General features: G+C 52.1%; 1 protein-coding gene across 1 annotated transcript; it reads right to left on the bottom strand.

The window, feature by feature from the left end:
- Positions 1 to 3206: 3206 nt before the first annotated feature.
- RBCK1 (RANBP2-type and C3HC4-type zinc finger containing 1) lies at positions 3207 to 19369 on the bottom strand. Its single transcript, XM_049779245.1, has 12 exons — positions 19286 to 19369; positions 17759 to 17903; positions 15640 to 15733; positions 15339 to 15537; positions 12949 to 13070; positions 12705 to 12878; positions 11793 to 11953; positions 10784 to 10895; positions 6453 to 6632; positions 5056 to 5154; positions 4427 to 4570; positions 3207 to 3783 (listed from the first exon to the last, which is right to left on the bottom strand). The coding sequence occupies exons 1-12, from the start codon at positions 19305 to 19307 to the stop codon at positions 3703 to 3705; spliced, it is 1533 nt and encodes a 510-aa protein (XP_049635202.1). The 5' UTR covers positions 19308 to 19369; the 3' UTR covers positions 3207 to 3702.
- Positions 19370 to 19999: the final 630 nt, after the last annotated feature.

Genomic DNA, 19999 nt, shown 5'->3' with positions numbered 1-19999 from the left:
ATGACTGGTCTCACCCTCTTGGTTGGAAATGTCAATGGGAACACCCAGAAGGGACACACCGCAGCCCAAACTGCTGCTAGGAGCTCCCCGGGACTTAGGGAACAAGAGAGATCACTCATTCCTTCCGGGACACTTGTTCCTGTAGCGAACAGGTTTGTTTCACATGAACTCTGACTTGAGAAAACAAAAAAGAAAAAGTGCCTTCCGCTGCTTTAAAGAATTGAGGCCGACAGTAATGAAGCAGCCGTATTCTTTTCTTTTCCTTGTCTTTCTGGTCACTGTTCTCTTGGCAGGTTCTTACTTGCAGTGAAGCCACCAGAAGCACTCCACTACCATCCCGGGAAGGAGACCCCCAACATGTCCACAGCGTCCAATGGGGCCCTCACTGGCGGCAAGCTGGCCAGTATGGAGAGGTCAGGAGGGGTGTCTGCACGGACGCCTGTTGAAGCACTTTAGAACCTAGCTTACTCAGAGTGATGGTTCATTCTCTCCCTGTGGGAAGTGTGAGGCAATTGGGTGGAGGACAGATTCTTCTGGGATCGGGAGCTGCTGCTACTGCTGCTGCAGTCCACACCCGCACCACCTATCTGCCCTCCTGTCCTGTTGCCGTTACAAATGGACACGGCCATCCCCTCCACCTCCGGCCATGGGCCCAGGCATGCATCTACATACTGAAGGAAGTGACGGAAGGAAGAGGCAGGAGGTGCATGTGCTTGGGATCCCAAGCCAGTCCCAGATGCCACTCAGGCTGCCAGTGGCATTTGCTTCTGTGGCCAGAGATCGTTCATTTGTCTTAGAGCTTTGCTGACATTGGGTTTCTTCCCTGCCAATGAGAAGAGAGTGTTATCTTTTTTTCCTTCGGCTGGTTTACTCTTCTGTAAAGAATATGTGTAAATATTTTGTACAGAGCCCTATATGAAATAAACAGCCATATGTGGTTACTAAGCCTCGTGTCCTTGTCCCCCACTGTTTGGAAACGGCTGACCTGCCAGCCCCCCTGCCTTGTCTGCCCCAGAACCCATGCCCTGACCTGGCTAGTCTATTTCTAACTCACCCCCGAAGTGTGGCTCTAGCTGCTGTTTGTGCTCACAGGGAGGTAGCAGAAGGGATGTGCTCCTTAATCTAGGGTGAATTTGACACCATTTCACATGTTCTGGCCATGCCTGCCTGTAGCTACAGCTACAGTGAGCTGACAGTCTGCAACTTGCATCATCTCTATCCATGCCATCTGCCCCTCTGCACTGTTGGGAGATCAGCATAGGCCCAAGTGCCTGTGGCCTTCAACTTGGAAGGGCCCCATGCTGGAGAAAACTGCCTTGCCAGGGCTGAGTGTTCTTCCTAGGTCTGAGGGTAGATGTACAGGGAGGAAGCCACCTTCTGCAGCTCTGAGGCTGCATTTTATACATGATGGTGAATAGTTTTAGTACTTGGAACAGTGTGGTATATTGACTTTTTTGTTGGGGGGGGAGACTAGGAGGTCACACTCCACAGTGCAGTTACTCCTGGCTCTGTACTTAGTCACTCAAGAGTTCCATACGTGGTGCCTAGGATGAAACACTGATTTGCTGCATGTAAGGCAAGTGCCCTACATCCTGTACTCTTCTCTGCCCTCCTTTGGTTTCTAGTTTCCTGAGATTTGTCTTGTTCTAGGGCCACACCTGGTTGTGTTCAGTTTACTGTGTTGGGGTACCATATGGTGTTGGAGCTCAAACCTCAGCCTCCTGCATGTAAAGCCTGTGTTCAGCCTGTTAAGCTGTCCCTGGCTCTCCCTTGGACAGATGGCAGCACTCAAGAAGGACTCTGAGTCGAAGATGCAAACTTTCAAGTTACCTACTTGAAATTTCTCGCAAAGAGGTGCAGAAGCTGGAGTTGCTCTCTGGGTCTTCAGGGGATTGCAGGTCTTCTGGATTACAAAATACTTGAGGTGCTGGGACAGGGTCCACTACAGGGGAGTTGAGAGTAATGATATGCACCCCTAAACACTTCACCTTATCCATTGCTCCCACTTGGCTCTTTTGAGTTGAATCCTCTATAATAATATCCTCTCCCAGAGTACTGTGAGCCCTTCAAGCAAATAACTAAGGTGACTCCTAAGGCACTGCAGCTCATGGCTGATGTGAAGATCCAGCATTCTTTTTTTTTTTTTTTTTTGGTTTTTGGGCCACACCCGGCGGTGCTCAGGGGTTACTCCTGGCTATCTGCTCAGAAATAGCTCCTGGCAGGCATGGGGGACCATATGGGACACCGGGATTCGAACCAACCACCTTTGGTCCTGGATCGGCTGCTTGCAAAGCAAACGCCGCTGTGCTATCTCTCCGGGCCCAAGATCCAGCATTCTTTTAACTTGTGGGCAGTTGACTTGTCACCTTCATCTGCTGTGGGATGGACAATCAGGGAGGTGTTGTGAGGACTACAATGAGTTGAGCAGCAAATGCTAAACCACCTATCCAAGGAGAACTTTACATAGCAGAGAAAATTCAGGGACACTGAATAAATGAAGTGTCATGTAAGTAGAAGGAAGATTGGGGTTCAGACTGGATAGAGGTAGTTTGGGGGTGAGGATGGGCCATGACAAAACAAATACCTCAAACCATGCTTTATTCACTTATTTTGTTTCTGGCCACACCTGGCAATGCACAGGGTTTACTCCTGGGGCTTATTCATGTGCCACGGATCAAACTGAAATCTGCCACATAGAAAGCAAGCACCTTCAACCCTATGCTGTCTCTCCATCCTCCATGCTTTAATGAGCACATTGGAATTAACATTGCAGAGCTAATCTGGGGAAGATGATAGGTGATTTTGGGATCACCTCTAACTGGGATCTGCCATATGTAACAAACACCTTGGCACCTGTGCTCTCTCTCTCCAGCCCGCCATGCTTTGTGCTTTAGGTGGGCCCAGGGTGGTCTAATGCCAGGATTTCAGTCACACCCTTCTCCCCCTGAAAGAGGAAGGTGGGTCTAGCATACTTCAGAGTGTCTGCCTCACACATAGCCTTGCAAGGGTAAGGTGGTGAGGTCCAATTCCTGGTGTCCCACGGGCACTGAGCATCATCCTGGCAGCTGCCATCTGTGAGTCCTTCCATCCCCCATACCTGTTTGTGATCTCATACCAGAAACATACCTTCCAGTAGCAAGCCCCAGGGAGTTAGGGGTCCTGTCCTGCCCCAGCCCACCCTGCCTCACAGAGACCACACTCATCCCTTCCGTGGAAACCTTTTAGTCAGTTTACAATGCTGAAAGGAAAAAACAGACTGGACGAAGGGCTGTTTTGAAAACCACTAGGTCTCCTCCTGCCTCTGAAAAGACTTAGCGATTTTAAGAGGCCAGGCCTCCAACAGCAAAGGCAGAGAAGTTTCCCAAAAGGAGAATGGCGGCTCAGGAACCTATGTTCTGCAGACAGAAGGTGAGCAGGAGTGCAGAGCCACACAGTTCTGTGCTAGAGGCTGAAGCAGATTGGGAAAGGGGAAAGTTACAGAGAGGAGATGGAGGGGCCGGCCAGCCAGGCCCAGGAGGGAAGGAGGGGCCAAGGCAGATCTGGCTTCTGTCCCTACCCAACTCTGACAGCGGCCCCTTACAGAAGCCCTCTGCAACAGCACACGGATCATCCAGGTGGTCTCTTCTCAGTCAAGCACAGCAGCAGCCGGAAGGTCAGAGAAGAGGTCAGAGCTCTGGCCCACCCCCACGAGTAGGCCTCAGCTCAGTGGCAGTTCTGACAGCTGGGGTGGCAGGGAATCCCATTCACACGGCAGCGACAGCCCCCACTGGTGTCTCCTGGGCCCTAGAAGGTGGGAAGAGAAGGTCAGAGCGATACAGACAGTGCAGCAGGAGTAGGGCAGCCCCTTGGGCCTGCTGGGGAACCCCTGTTCCCAGTGGCCATTTAGCAGCAAGGATCTCCGTGACCTCTCCAAATATAAAGGTCAGAGAGGTGAGCAGCAGTGGTGTGGACAATGCTGACTAGCTCCACTGTCTCCACGGAGCTCTGCCAGTGGCTGGTCAGCTCTTCATGGCGGAACAGGGCAGGGCAGGGGGGGCAGGCAACCATAGATGCTTTGCCCGTGCAGTGCCAACGCAGTCATAGACAATACAGGACAGGAGTCCTCTGATGCTCCCAAATTACCTTACTTAGGGCCACTACAATCTGGATCTCCAACACTGCCAGGAGTGATCCCTGAGCACTACCCAGTGGGGCCCCAAAACCCCAACACCAAAAAAAATTTTTTTTTAATTGAACTGGGAGCTGATTCAAAGGGCTGCATTCAGGCTTTGCAGCCAAGAAGCTGGGGGTCAGTCCCTAGCACTACATGGCCCCCAACCAAACAAACGTGATGGCTCTGACCTCATGAGTGAGTGGTGAGGCTGGCACTACTCCGGGAGTCATTTTCTTCCCTTCTGCTGCCCGGCCCTCTGCTCCCCGCACTCACCTCAGGGCCCCAGCGCCGGCCCTTGGTGACCCAACAGATCTCCGTGTGACAGACGGTGCAGCGGATCCAGTCGCAGCCATCCTTCTTCTGCACCACGATCTGGCACTGTGGGCAGTGCATGGCCTCACCCTGCTGCAGCATGGTCTGGAGTGGAGCAGACATTGACCTTGGCATGGCAGCTCAGTGCCCTGGGTACCAGGAGTCCCTCCCCAGGGCAAAGGGCTGCTGGCTGCCCCTTAGGAGTTAAGGAACTGCTCTACCAGTCAGCCAACCTGCCAGCCTACTATGTAGTCTTTCTACAGCTCACCAACTCTTGTTCCATACCCCATCCCTGGCCAGGTGAGACAGATATAATGAAGTCAGATCTCCAGAAAGGTAGAGATCTTTTCTTTTTTTGGCTTTTGGGCCACACCCAGCAGCACTCAGGTGTTACTCCTGGCTCTGTATTCAGAAATCATTCCTGGCATGCTCAAGGGAAAATATGGGACACTGGGGGCTGAACCCTGGGTTGACTGTGTGCAAAGCAAATGCTGTACCTGCTGTGCTATTGTTCCAGCCCAGGGACCATGACACTTTTCAGTAGCCCTCACACCCCAGTTAACTCGCAGAACCCCGCGCTCTGGCCTCACCTTCAGCATCTCTGTAGTCTGCCGAGCAGCCACATCATTCTGAGCGCGCAGGGCCAGGTCATCCTGGTACTCCTTGCAGTTCATCTGTTCATGGATGGCCTGCAGGAATGGGGGGAGAGGGGACTTGAGATGAGGAGGTTTCCCAAGGGGTGAAGAAGCCAGGAGTTGAAAGGGGCACACACTAAGCATGAATAGATATTCAATTTTAGGGAGGCCACACCCAGTGGCGCTCAGGGGTTACTCCTGACTCTGTGCTCAGAAGTTTCTCCTGGCAGGCACAGTGAACCAAATGCCAGGAAATGAAACTAGGTTGGCCGTATGCAAAGCAAAAGTCTTACCCACTCGCTTGGGTCTCAGATGTTCATTTTTTCAAGAAAGAAACTTAGGGCTGGAGCAACAACACATGCAAGGGCCTTCCATGTAGCCAACTGGATTTGGTCCCCCGAGTCTGCCAGGAGTAACTTCTGAGTACAGTGCTAAGAGAAATCCCTGAGCACGCTGCTGGATATGGCTAAAACACCACCACCCCCCCCAAAAAAACAAAAGAAAGAAAAAGAAAAGAAATTTACTTAGAAAACTGTGGGGGAAGAAAAGAGAGTAATACATGTTCAAGAGAGAATGGGCTTCTCTAGAAGAGAAAAGAGCCTAAATGTCACCTCTGTGACACATAAACCCTTTTTACAGAAGAAGTCACTGAGGTCAAGGAAGAGAAGCCAGGACTATCACACAATAATACTTTATCTTTTTTTTTGGGGGGGGGGAGCTGCTCCCAATAAGGTCCAGGGGCAGCCTAGTACTAGGGGCCTGATCCAAGTGGTACTAGGGAAGACACATGGTATCCGGGGGTTGAAACTGGACTTTCTGCGTGTAGAAAGTGCTTGGCCCACTGAGCCCACTGAGCTCTCGATGGCCCTGATAGGTCTGTCTTTACTGGTGGGCAGGGAAATTCCTTCCCTTGTCTCTCCAGGCAGGTCCTTGAGGGGGTCAAGTCCATGCATGGAGACTAAGCTGGCTGAGGCTTCAACAGGCTCAGACATGGACTGCTAGAGAGGCTCGAAAGGGAACAAGGTAAGATGGTGAGGGTAGGAGATGGCCTAGATATAAGTTCATTTTGAAGTATGGGTGGCCATCTGGGACCAACACAGGGACAAAATTAAACAGCGAGGGCAGGGTTTGGGCCAGGGTGAAAGCCCAGAGTGGGGCCAAGGCTGATTTGAGGCCAGACGTGCCAGCTGGGACAGATCTGGGACTGTGGCCAGGTTCAGTGCAGGTTCAGGTTCACCCTTACACACAGCTAAGTCTTGGCAACATGGCAAGGGCTTCCCTCTCTCTTCCCAGGGGAACAAGGCCCAGAGTGCAGCCAGCTAGGGGAGTAGGCAGTGGGTCTCCATGCCCACCTGACAGAGCAGGCAGTTGGTGTGGTAGCACACAGGGCAGGTGAACTCGTTGACATCGTCCTCAAAGATGCACCAGCCCTTGCAGTCAGGGGTCTTGCAGTGGTAGCTGCAGGAGCTGCGCTTCTCGGCGATGGAGATACTCTGGTCCAGGAACCGCTGGTAGTCCTCGGGGCTCAGCAGCTGAAGCAACATGGCTGTGAGCACTGGGAGTCCATGAACATTCTCCCTGCCACCAAAACCGAATCACACTGGCCCATAAATCCCAACCAAGTGCCAGCCTCTTGCCTTCCTTTTTTCTGAGAAGGGCTCACCCCAGCAATACTCAGACCTGGTGGTGCTCAGGCTCCTTCAAGGCTATACCTGGCAATGTTCAGGACTCCTCAACCCCCAAAAAGCCAGGGATAAAACCCAGGGCCTCACACTGTGTGCTTACCACTTGATCACATCACATCACATCACTAGCCCTGAAAGACTCCATTTAAAGAGGACAAGGGTGGTGCAGTGGTGGGGTTCACTCACACCTTGCAGGAATCAGACCAGGAGATCTGACCCCAGCAGAGCCCCAAGCATCAGGTCTAAGTCTGACTCTTATTTTATTTTGTTTTCTTTCTGGTGTTTTTTTGTTTGTTTGTTTTTGGTTTTTTTTTTTTTTTGAGGAGGAGGGGGTGGCTTTTGGGCCACATCCGGCAGCACTCGGGAATTACTCCTATTTGTGCACTCAGGAAACATTTCTGCCAGGCTCAGGGGACCATATGAAATAATGCCAGGGATCAAACCCAGCCAGCCTACCTACAATCCTACCCCTTGAGCTATTACTCCAGCCCCTATGTCTGACCTTAATGAACCCCTAGCAGTGCAACAAGCCATGTAGTCCCCACATAATGCCATGAGCAAATTCCATGACCAAGTCATCTATCTACACAACCAACGAAAAGAAAGGGGTAAAACAAAAACAAAAATAAATAAGAGGTAGGGTCAGAGTGATAGCAAAGCAGTAGGGAGTTTGCCTTGCACACAGTCAACCCAGGACGGACCCCATTTGATTCCTGGCATCCATGTGTCTGCCAAGCCTGCCAGGAGCGATTTGTGAGCCCAGAGCCAGGAGTAACCCGAGTACCACCAGGTGTGACCCAAAAACCATAAAAAAAAAAAAAGTAAGAGGATGGGCCAAAGTGACAATAGAGTGGGTAGGGTGATTGCCTTGCATTTAGCAGCACCAGGTTCAATCCCTGGCACCCCATATGGGTGATCCCTGAGCACAATAAGCTCAGAGCCAGGATTAAGTCCTGAGTGTTGGAATAACCAGTCTTCATTCTATTCAGGATAATCGTTGCCAGTGCTTATCACTCATTGCAATGAAGCACCTTTGTATTAAAGCACCTTTTGGATTGGTCCTTTACCCTACCTGTTCTCTACCTACATGGTGTGGTCTTCTGCTTCCCAATAAAGACCCCAGTCTCAGGGAGAAAATGCTTGCAGTTTTGGTTTTCCACAACTGAGTTATCTGCCTCCTGGCTGTCATGTTAGGATCAGAAAGCTTGTGGTAAAATTTTCCTGGACCTGTACCATCTCCTTCAAATTTGTGTGGAATATTTCCTGTGCTGTCATTTGCTCCCAAACCCGCATCTCCCCCTCCCTTGGTCTTGATTGGGCCATGAGGCTTCCGCTTCACCTGGTGTCCAGATCAGGGACCCTATCTACAACTGTGATTTCACGGTTACTCAAGTGGATAATTCTGCCATGTTTTTTGCAGTTAACTTCTATTTGGTTTAAAGTTATGACAATGACTTGGTTTTTGGTCAAGGAACCTGGCCTCTCCTCACGTACTACCTTCTTTATGCCAACAGTCAAGATAAAACATACAGGTGTAGTGATTTACATATTAGTTATTCTGGTAGTGATTCTTGTCTGCATAATAATCTAAATGTATTGTGAAATGTGAAAAGCTCAGGCCAAGAATTCTGAAACTGCTCCAACTGTTTCTGAAACACTTTCAACTGTTTTGAAGTCTCCAACTTCAGAAAACAAAAGCACTTTCCACTTAGTGATGTGTGCTCAAGCCAAAAGTCCTGCTGAGGATGGTCCAAAAATACAAATAAATACATATGATGAAGAAAAATAGCTCTCAGGGACCAGAGAGATAGCATGGAGATAAGGCGTTTGCCTTTCATGCAGAAGGATGGTGATTCGAATCCCGACATCCCACTCGGTCCCCTGTGCCTGCCAGGGGCGATTTCTGAGCGAAGAGCCAGGGGTAACCCCTGAGTGCTCCCGGGTGTGACCCAAACACCAAAAAAAAAAAAAAGACTATCTTCATTTAAAAAAGGGGGGGGGGTGGAGAGATAGCATGGAGGTAAGGCATTTGCCTTTCATGCAGAAGGACAGTGGTTCGAATCCCATATGGTCCCCCGTGACTGCCAGGGGCGATTTCTGAGCATAGAGCCAGGCGTAACCCCTGAGCGCTGCCAGGTGTGACCCAAAAAAACAAAAAACGAAAAAAAAGGAAAAAGAAAAATAGCTCTATAAATTTCAATCTCCATCTCTATAGAGATTGAAGGTGGTAAAGTTGGTAAAGGTGCACCAGTGTGAGTGTATTTAATATCCTCTTAAAAGTGCTAAAAACGGGCTGGAGAGATAGCATGGAGGTAAAGCGTTTGCCTTTCATGCAAGAGGTCATCGGTTCGAATCCCAGCGTCCCATATGGTCCCCTGTGCCTGCCAGGAGCAATTTCTGAGCATGGAGCCAGGAGTAACCCCTGAGCACTGCCGGGTGTGACCCAAAAACCACAAAAAAAAAAAAAAAAAGTGCTAAAAACAAAACAAAAAACAAAACAAAACAAAAAAGTGCTAAAAACAGGGACCAGGGAGATGGAACACAGGCTTTGTATGCTGAAGGCCCAGGTTCGGTCCCACATTGTCTCCAGCATCTCAAGGAGACACCCCAATCCCCCACCCTCAAACTCTGTGCTTGAGCTGAGGCTCAAACAAGACTGAGCTGCAAGCAAGCCCAGCCACATTCCCCTTGTATTCTCTCAGCAGCCCCAGACAGCCCATCTGACCCCGAGCACCCCATTGTTTTTTAAGTTTTTTATTGAACATCTGATTGTTTTTATTTATTTTGGTTTTGGGTCACACCCAGTGACGCTCAAGGGTTATTCCTGACTCTGTGCATAAAAATCACTCTTGGCTTGGGGGACCATATGGGAGGCTGGGGATCAAATCCAGGTCTGTCCTAGGTCAGCTGCATGCAAGGCAAACGCCCTAATGCTGTGCTATCAATCCGGCCCCAAGGACCCCATTTTTTGCTTTTTGTTCTGGGGCACATCCAGCAATGATCAGGGATCATTTCCTGAAGTAGCTTAAGGGACCATATGTGGTGCTGGGGGTCAAACTATATTGGCTGTATGTAAGGAAAGGGCCCTATTGGTGTACTATCTCTTTGGCCTCAGAAACCTCAGTCTTGTTTGGTTTGGATTGGTTTGGTTTGTTTTTGGGGGCCACATCCAGTGATGCTCAGGGGTTACTCCTGGCTATGCACTCAGAAATCACTCCTGGCTATGGCGACCATATGGGATGCAGGGGATCGAACCAGGTCTGTCCTAGATCTGCTGCATGCGAGGCAAACGTTTGCCCTACCACTGCACTATCGTGCTGGCCCCAGAATTCCTGTGTGTGTGTGTGTGTGTGTGTGTGTGTGTGTGTGTGTGTGTGTGTGTGGTTTTTGGGTCACACCCGGCAGTGCTCAGGGGTTTTTCCTGGCTCTGTGCTCAGAAATTGCTCCTGGCAGGCACGGGGGACCATATGGGACATCAGCATTCGAACCGATGACATTCTGCATGAAAGGTAAACACCTTACCTCCATGCAATCTCTCCAGCCCCAGAATCCCTCTTTTAAGTACTTTGCTATCATACCTTTTTTTTTTTTTTGGGGGGGGGGTTTGGGTCTTATCCAGTGATGCTCCTGGATATGCACCCAGAAATCACTCGGGGAACCATAGGGGACACCGGGGTAGAACCCAGGTCTGTCCTGGGCAGCCGCGTGCAAGGCAAATGCCCTACCACTGTGATATCACTCTGGTTATCATACCTTTTTCTAGTTTTTTCTTTTTTCTTCTTCTTTTATTTTTCTGGTTTTTGGTGGTGGTGGTGGGTGGTGGAAGTTAGTGGTAGGTGGTGGTGGGGTTGTGGTGGTGGTGATCATACCTTTTTAAGTGTAGCTTCTTCACAAGCTACTTCCCCAAAATCTGCTCACTGCCTAGACCCCAATCTCCCACCCAGAAAAGGCTCTGAACAGATGCTGCCTCCCGACATGCCCCCACAGCTCAGCCTTACCGCACGGATCTCTCTGTCCAGCAGCTTCCCCGGGCAGGAGTAGGTGTCGTCAATGAAGGGACAGGCGACCTCTGCCTCCTGGCAGTTGCGGATGGTGCCCTGCAGACACTCCCTGGGGAACAGTGGGGTGGGGTGGGGTGAAGGTTAGTCCCTATGAACCCAATGCCCTAGGTTGACGAGACCCATACCCCTTTACCTGGTATGAACTGGCCTCGGGTGCTTCTCAAAACCACCTCTTCCAGCCCCTTCCTCAACCCATCTCACCAGTCTCTACTTCCGGACACCCCAGCACTCCAGAACACAAGGACTCAGGAGGGCTGGAGTCAACTCCCAGGCTCCCTGTGTCACTTGTGTAACCATGCAGTCACCATGTCCTTCCCCATGACCTCCCATCCCATGTCCAGTAGATGCCTGAACCGCGCCTGAGGAACTGAAGTGACAACCCCACCCCAGACTTGCCCATCCATCCCTTCCTTTGCTCCCAGACAGGCTGCACACTCCACACCAGCCCCAGTCAGCTTAGCAGCCATTTTCCTCAAAGTTGCCCAGCAACCCAGAGCATGGACAATGGCCATTAGCACCTGCCTCATAGCTCATTGGGGCGCCACCTTCCTAGGCACCAGCAATCAGCCCACCTGTTCACTCCCACTGCAGGCCTTGAAGACCCAGGGGCTGCTCCGCCCAGTTCTGCTGTGGGGAGGGGGGCATGAGCTCAGGGAGGGGGCTCCCTGGGCCAGACACAAGCTCAGGCTCGAAGGGGGCTCCAGGGCTGACCAGAGCACCATGGAGAGCAGCGTGGACAGGCTCAGAGGAGGTGGTGAGAGCACAGGCAACTCTGAAGCTCAACCACTGAGCCCAAGGCCTTGCACCCGGTGCCCGAGACAGCACCTCCCCATCTCCTTTGCTCAAGGGGAGAGGCTCAGCTGGAGGGTGGCTGTAGGGCAAGGCCCGGACTACCCTGCAGCCCCGTCCCCAGGGGTGCACTGTGACCCAAGCTCACAGAGCGCACCTGCAGAAGGCATGCAGACACTCCCGCAGCACCACTGCCTCGCCAGGCCCTAGTGCTGTGTAGCACACGGGGCACTCGGTGGGCTCCATGTGCAGCACCAAGCTCCGCTGGTCCAGTTGTACGTGCTGCAGGTAGTTCCCCTCCTGTTGCTGTTGCTTCCGCTGGGAGACGGGGTGGGTCGCAGGTGGGTCAGGGTCTCAGGGTAGGCAGTAGTGGGCAGGACCCCAGGGAGCAGGGCCAGGCTGAGCAGGGGGGACTGGAGAGTCAGGGCCCCTGAGTGGAGTGGGGCTCGGGCAATGAGAAGGAGTGGGAGACTGTGGGAGGAATGGGGTTGTGGGGAGACACAGGGTGGTGGCTGCCAGACAACAGGGTGGGGGTATATCCTGGGGGTCAGGAAGGAAGGAACACAGAGCAAGGTGATGATTGTGGGGGTTTGGGGCAGGGGAGGGATTCAGGTTGACAGAGAGGCCAGGGAGGTACAGGGGACCAGGAGTGAGAGCCTGGCCAGGATGATAGAGAAAATGGACCACTTCCTGTGGAGCAGTGACGGGTGGGAGCCCCAGGATCGTATTGAGTCCAGGTTGGGCCACAGCCAAGGAGGGGCATGGGTGAAGGGAGAGGAGAGTCTAGACTAAGAGCAGGGCCAGCCAGGAGCAGCAGAAACCAGGCCACAGACAGAGGCATTAGTGTGAGGTCCTATCCAGGCACTGGGGTCACACAGTGGCTAGGACAACAAAGGGGTAAAGTCACAGCCAAGCAGGAGCAGGGTCCCAGTCACAGGAGGAGGGCGAGTCACAGTCAAGCGAGGTCACTGCTGGCCCAGTGGTCAAGAACACAAGCAGCGGCGGCACAGCTGGCAGGGCCTCCCTTTCTGGCTTAGGCCTCCTCCCCAGGCCAGTCCGAGGCGCCCACCTGCTGGTACTGGCGCAGTGCCTCCTCCTCGCCTGCCAGGCGCAGCCGCTCCTCCTCGTCTGGCTGGTGAGAGGCCGGGACCTGGTAGGCTTCAGGCCGGGCCCGACAGCACATGGCACAGCCTGGCCTCGTGGGCTTGTTGATGAAGGTGCAGCCAGGGCACTGCCAACCCACCTGGGGGCAGAGGGTGGGGTGAGCCGAGAGGAAGAGGGCAGTGGGCCCAGGTCGCACAAGGGTGGCTTACCGGGACCGGGTCAGGCACTGGGTCTGGCTGCCCTCGGGCAGGCTCTTGTGGGACCCCGGGCTTCGGGGGAGCTGCCTCCAGGGGACCCCGAGACTGCAGCATGAGGTCCTTGATGCCCAGATCTGAGGCAAGGAGTGAAACGAAGGTGGTGTCCATGCAGTCTGGGGAGTCTCCACTGTGGAGTTCCCCCCAGTGTTCCCTCCTGCCTCACTGGGTCTCTCTCTCCACTGGGTGTTGCCAATGGCCCCAGCCTGGCTGAATCCTGGCTCCCAGAGTCAGGCTGCAGACTCCCTCCATGCTGGCTCCTGCTTCTATGCCAAAGACATAGCTCAAACGGCTGAGTGCATGGCAGTGAATCTGACCCCTTGTCTACATGTCACTCTGAAAGGGCAGTGATCTAGAAATCCAGACACCAAAACACCTGCCTTAAAAAAGGATCCCAAGACCTAGAGGGCATAGGAAGAATTTTAATCCATTCACAGGAAATATCTGGCCAAAAAAGAAACAAAAAAGGGAAAAGGAACCAAAGTATCTCAAGTACCAGGAGAGGCAGAGAAGGCTGAGCCCAAAGGCAGAAAGAGTCTGAGCTCAGTGGCCTCATGAGGGCTGGTAAACCTGAACAAGATCCAATCATAGCAGGAAGGGAGTGCTAGACCAGACCCAGTGGTGCTCAGGGGACCATATGCAGATCTATTTCATATGCATATAAAGTTTATAATTGCATGGGTATATAATTAATTTATATATGCAAGTATCAAATTATAAATCATTTTATAAGCTCATAAATATGATTTATTTTCTATGCATATAGCCTACGTATGCTTTTATATGCCTGTAAAAAATTTTATAGGTGGCACTCAGGGGCCATTGACGCTCAGGGCGTTACTCCTGGCTCTGCACTCAGAAATTACTTCTGGCAGGCTCATCCCATATGGATACCGGGGATTGAATCCAAGTCGGCCGCATGCAAGGCAAATGTCCTACACTCTCTGCTATCGCTATTTTATTATATTACTGTATACAATTATCACATTTAGGAAATTAAAACTATTAGATCTTGGTTCAGGATAGATACTAATAGTACATTGGATTAAAATGCTTGACTTGCGGCCCGGAGAGATAGCACAGCGGCGTTTGCCTTGCAAGCAGCCGATCCAGGACCAAAGGTGGTTGGTTCGAATCCCGGTGTCCCGTATGGTCCCCCGTGCCTGCCAGGAGCTATTTCTGAGCAGACAGCCAGGAGTAACCCCTGAGCACCGCCGGGTGTGGCCCAAAAACCAAAAAAAAAAAAAAAAAATGCTTGACTTGCATGCAATTAACCCAGTCAAGTCCAATCACTGGCACCTCAGGTGCCCAAATATCACCAGGTTTGATCCCTGAGCAGAGCCAAGGGTGGTGCCTGAGCTCCACTGGGTGTGGTCTAAAATCACTTTAAAAAAAAAGTTTAAATTTTGGGCCCGGAGAGATAGCACAGCGGCGTTTGCCTTGCAAGCAGCCGATCCAGGACCAAAGGTGGTGGTTTCGAATCCCAGTATCCCATATGGTCCCCCGTGCCTGCCAGGAGCTATTTCTGAGCAGACAGCCAGGAGTAACCCCTGAGCACCGCAGGGTGTGGCCCAAAAACCAAAAAAAAAAAAAAAAAAAAGTTTAAATTTTAAGACAAATTCTATCTATCTCAATGTTACCTAAAATGTGTCCAACCTAGGGGTACTGGAAGGGTCGGGAGGGGGGCTATAGCAGCCTTGGGTACAATTGTTGGGGAACTTTTAGCTTTAAAGAAGGCAGATTTTCAGAGGGGCACCAAAGAGTCTGGAGAATGTTTTTTCCAAAGGCAGCCCAGTGTGAAACCCTCTGTTCTCACTGCTAGGATCAGTTGATTCAAATCACAGATTTGAAAGACTGAGGAGCAGAGACAGAAAGACCTTGCCCTAAATTGTGCTGGTGCAGCGGTGTTTGCCTTGCAAGCAGCCGATCTAGGACCAAAGGTGGTTGGTTTGAATCCCGGTGTCCCATATGGTCCCCCGTGCCTGCCAGGAGCTATTTCTGAGCAGACAGCCAGGAGTAACCCCTGAGCACCGCCGGGTGTGGCCCAAAAACCAAAAAATAAATAAATAAATAAATAAATAAATAAATAAATAAATAAATAAATAAATAAATAAATAAATAAATAAATTGTGCTGGTGACAAGCACCAGAGCCAGACTAAACCCGGCTCCTGAGTCCGGCTGTTCTGCAAAGGCTTCCCTAAAGCACTTCCTTCCTCCCCGAAAAGTGCCTTTTGCAGGAGTCCCAGAGGGCTGGCTTTGGGATTTGATCTGCTCCTCCCGCAATGCACCCTGGCTGTGTGGAGCCCACTCAGCCACTCACTGTAGTCTGGGAGCAGATACGCACCTGCCAGCATCCGCAACTGCCGCTCGCGCTGCAGTTCCTGAGGGTTGAGCGAGGTGTTGCGGGCGGACAGCAGGTAGAGGTAGGCGCTGTCCCCATTCTGCCGCACCCCGTGGAACTGCAGGGTCTCCTGGTCTCGAGCCAGCCGCTGCCCAAAAACCCACTGTTGCAGGGTAGATGGGAAGCCGTAGTCCAGGAATACCTGGCGGGGACACGGAGAGCAGGAACGGGGAGAAGGGGTGTGGGAAGAGGAGAGCCATTGCAGAGAGGTGAGGGGGTGGCCAAGAGGAAGGGCCTTACTCACCATGTCCTTGAGTGAGGCCACAGTCATGTCCGGGTGCACCGTGAGCCAGATGGTGACCGTGTGCAGCTGCGAGTCCTCCACGCTCACCCACAACCTGGCGGAAGGTTAGGGGTTTATGCCGCCCATGGCCAGCCATCGCTGGGGAAGTGGACGTGCATTGCGCATGTGCACACATGGCTGCCCCACCCCACCCCAAGTCAAGGTGAGGGGCTTCTCCCAGATTCCTACACCCCCCTCTCCTTCCATTCAGAACTCACTGTCCAAGTCTGCAGGGGTGCGTCCTCCACCCCTATAAAGCCCAAACTCTGGGAGACACACCAGGTTTCTCCTACCTCCTCCCCCCTCTGCCAAGCATCATCATCTATCTATCCGTATTCCACCTCCATGGTTAGAAACTAACCCCATCGCCACCACCCAGGCATGTTTCCCTGCTTTCCCTCTGAGTAGGGAAAAGCCTGAGATCATGTTTAACAACTGTGAGAAGCAGGAATGTTTTTTTTTTAATTCTATAATTGAATCACCTTGAGCTACACAGTTACAACGTTGTTCATGACTGAGTTTCAGTCATACAATGTCCAACAACCCTTCACCAGAACACCTCTCTCTTCCCTCTCTCTTCTCTTTTCTGCCCCCCTCTTTCTTTCTCACTCCCCCTCAACCTTCCCCCTCGTGGTGTATAGGTATTGGTTTCATAAAGAAAGAAGCAGTTCTGGCTCTTGGTTTGGGCAGAGAGCTCAAGGCAAAAAGCCACGGACACCATGATTCTCTCCTGACTGGCTTGGCTTAATAATCTTTAGCGGTTACCCTGCTTTTTCAGACTTATCTGCGTGGGGGTTAGAGATATGGTGGATGGAGTGATCTCACAAACTGTGGGGTTTTATTTTACAAGGCAGGGGCATCAGATATGTCAAAGAGATATTCCAGAAACGTGCAGTGATTCCTGGCTTCTTTACTTTCTTTAGCAATAACTACAAGCTCCTGAGAGAAATAAATAATACCTGAGAGGCAATTGATAAACCCAGACTGAGAGGTAAGTATGGGGTGTAATCCTGGGAATCAAAGGTCAAGCTTCTTTTTTTTTTGTTGGTTTTTGGGTCACACCTGGCAGTGCTCAGGGGTTACTCCTGGTTCTATGCTCAGAAATCGCTCCTGGCAGGCCCGGGGGACCATATGGGATGCCGGGATTCGAACCACAGTCCTTCTGCATGCAAGGCAAATGCCTTACCTCCATGCTATCTCTCCGGCCCCAAAGGTCAAGTTTCTTAAAAAAAAAAGAGAGACACTGGACCAGTCTTAGATAACAATAAGATCAGGGGCCAGAGAGATAGCATTGCAGGTAGAGCATTTGCCTTGCACATAGCCGATCTAGGTTTGAACCCCAGCATTCCCTGTGATTAGCTGAGCCTGCCTGGAGTAAGCCCTGAGCACCACTGGTTGTGGGCCAAAAACCAAACCAAACCAAAACAACAAAAACAAACAAATAAACAAGCAATATGGCTTGCAATGGCTAGGACTCTGAAATCTCTAGTACCATATATGATCCCCTGAACCCCAAAGGAGACACTCCTGAGCAAACAGCCAGGATTGCCTCTGAGCACTGCAGGATGTGGAGGGAAGGGAAGAAAGGAAAGAGTAAGGGAGGGGCGGGGAGAAGGGAAAGAATGAGAGGATGGAAGGGGAGGGAAGAAGAAGAGAGGGGAGGAGACAAGAGAAGAGAAAAGCCCAAATAAAGTCGTTGTCCCCTCCCCCCAAAATAAATTAATTCAAAACAACAACCAGGGCCAAAACAACAGTACAGTGGGAGGGTATTTGCCAGACCCAGATTTGATCCCTGGCACCCCACAAGGACCCAGAAGCAGCCAGAAGTAATCCTGAGCACAAAGCCAGGAGTAACCCCTGAGCTCTGACAGGTGTGGTACAAAGTCCCTGAAATAAAGAATAACCATTCTCAGGCTAGAAATTCAGGTAAGTGAAAGAACACATACTCTGCATGTATATGATCTTGGGTCACATCCCCTGTACCTCAAAGAGCAATTCGCTAAGAACCTCTGTGGACAGGTAAGAATCCATTGGGCCTTTCGGTTTTGGGGGTGTTCTTGGGTTCCTGGGCCAGCCTCACCTGATATCCTTCGTCGGGATGACTTCTGGCTTCAGTTGCACAGTTAGAGGCACCCGCTGCTCAGCCAGCCACATAGCACATTCCACGGCCACCTTTTCATCCCCTCCAGCTACTGCTCGAGTGAGTCTCAGGGCCATCTCCTCGGCTGAAATGCAGCACAACAGAAGCCCACTATGAATACAGGGTACATTTTTCAGAACCTGGAGTGGAGGGGGCGAGGGAAGAGTGATCCTTTATACAAGCTGCTTCCTTTCAGATACCCTACGGATCTCCTACATATCCTTCAGCATCCAGTTCAAAAGTTCCTTCCTTGGGCAGGAGAGATAGCATGGAGGTTGCACATTTTCTGAATGTAGAGCCAGGAGGAACCCCTGAGTGCTGCCAGGTGTGACCCCAAAACCAAAAAATAAATAAATAAATAAATAAAAGTCCTTTCTTTTTGTTTTCATTTTGTTTTGGGGCCACACCAGCTCTGCACTCAGAAATCGCTCCTGGCAGGCTAGAGGGACTATATGGGATGTCGGGATTAAACCCAGGTCTGTTCTTGGTTGGCCATGTGCAAGGTAAATGCTCTATATCTGTGCTATCGCTCAGGCCCCTAAAAATTCCTTTCTGGGCAAGGCACTTATTTGCCTTGCACAAAACCAACCTGGGTTCAATCCCCGGCATCTCATATAGTCCCCAGAGCCCCACCAGGACTAATTCCTGAAAGCAGAACTAGGAGTAACCCTTGAGCATCACTGAGTATAGCCCCAAAACAAACAAAATAGGAGGGAGGGAAGGAGAGAGGGAGAGGGAATGAGAGAGGAAGAGGGAGGGAGGGAAGAAGAGGAAAGAAAGAAGCAGTGAGCTGTGGAGAGAACTGTAGGGTGAGTAGGGCCTTGCCAGCCACCCAGGAGCCCTGGTCTTGGTTCTAAGAACTCAGGGGCACACAGTGTCCCGCAGCGCTGACATGACCTCAGCAGGTTCCACAAAGCTCTTGGGTTTGTTTCTTGTTTTGTTTTGTTTTGTTTCGTTTGTTTTTTATTTTTGGGTCCACCCAGCAGCGCTAAGGGGTTCCTCCTGGCTCTACGCTCAGATATCGCTTCTGGCAGGCTCTGGGGTGGGGGTGGGGGAACCCTATGGGATGCCAGGCTTCGAACCACCATCCTTCTGCATGCAAGGCAACAGAGGGGAGCAACTGAGATTCAACTCCAGCCAGCCTGGGGTGAGGCTTCCTCTTCCAGCTCTTCCCCCATCACCGCCCAAATGAGGCCCTAAGAGGCCTCTGGATAGGGAACAAGGTACCCTTCAGGTCTGTCACTTGTCCAAATACGTTTTGGGGTACAAATATATTCTTTGGGGGGAATCGCACCCAGAGGCACTTAAGGGCTACTCCCCCTCTGTGCTCGGGAGTCATTCCCAACGGTGCCAATGAAAGCCCAGATACCTCAGAACTTGGGGTACGCGCCCCCCAAGAGGTAAGAGGGGGCCAAGGCACCCCACCAGCAGGCCCCAGTGTCCAGGTCGCCTCCGGGGAGCACGCACCTCTCTTGATCTTCTCCTCCATCGGGCCGGGCCGCAGCTCGGAGAGAGGCTCCTTCGGGCTTACCTGCGAGAGGGCGGGCGGGCGGGCGCCCAGAAAGCGAAAGTAGGGTCCCGGAAGTGGGGCCGGAGACGGGGCCCCCCGGCCCCCAGAATCCCTCTGCTCGGCCCGGCCCCGAGTCGCAGCGCAGCGGCAAAGGCTGACTCGCCCCCCAAGGCCGGGGCCCCAGCGAGAGGACCTGGACGCCCCGAGGACACCCCGCCGCTCCGGCCCCCCAGCCACGCAGCGGGACGTCAGAGGGACGTGGGCGGGGTTTGGTACGCGTTGGGGCTGGGCGAGGTCTAGGATTGGTTCGCGTAGGGAGGAGTGGGAGTCCCCGTTGGGGCGGGAAAAAGTTTAGGATTGGTTCGCTTTGGGCGGACTGGGCGAGGATTGGTCCGCGTTGGGAAGAGTGGGCGGGGATTGGTCCGCATTGGGGCGGGGGAGGTCGACGATTGGTCCTCGTTGGGAGGAGTGGGCGGGGATTGGTGCTCGTTGGGCTGGAAGTGGTCGAGGATTGGTTCGCCTTGGGGCGTTAGAGAAATGGGCGGGGATTAGTCCGCTTTGGGGCGGGAAGAGGTCCAGGATTGGTTCGCTTTGGGCGGACTGGGCGAGGATTGGTCCGCGTTGGGAAGAGTGGGCGGGTATTGGTCCGCGTTGGAGAAATGGGCGGGAAT

Source organism: Suncus etruscus, chromosome 9 (genome assembly GCF_024139225.1).
Source record: "Suncus etruscus isolate mSunEtr1 chromosome 9, mSunEtr1.pri.cur, whole genome shotgun sequence".
Lineage (NCBI taxonomy): Eukaryota > Metazoa > Chordata > Mammalia > Eulipotyphla > Soricidae > Suncus > Suncus etruscus.
Note: the sequence above shows the minus strand (reverse complement) of the source record. Positions and strands in the feature narration are given on the sequence as shown.

Coding starts and splice junctions, on each gene's coding strand:
- RBCK1 (XM_049779245.1), bottom strand. CDS start 19,307: ATGGAGGAGAAGATCAAGAGAG. Junction 15,734..17,758: donor ATCCCGACGAAGGATATCAG/GTGAGGCTGGCC, acceptor ACCTTCCGCCAG/GTTGTGGGTGAGCGTGGAGG. Junction 10,896..11,792: donor TGTCTGCATGCCTTCTGCAG/GTGCGCTCTGTG, acceptor ACTGTTCCCCAG/GGAGTGTCTGCAGGGCACCA.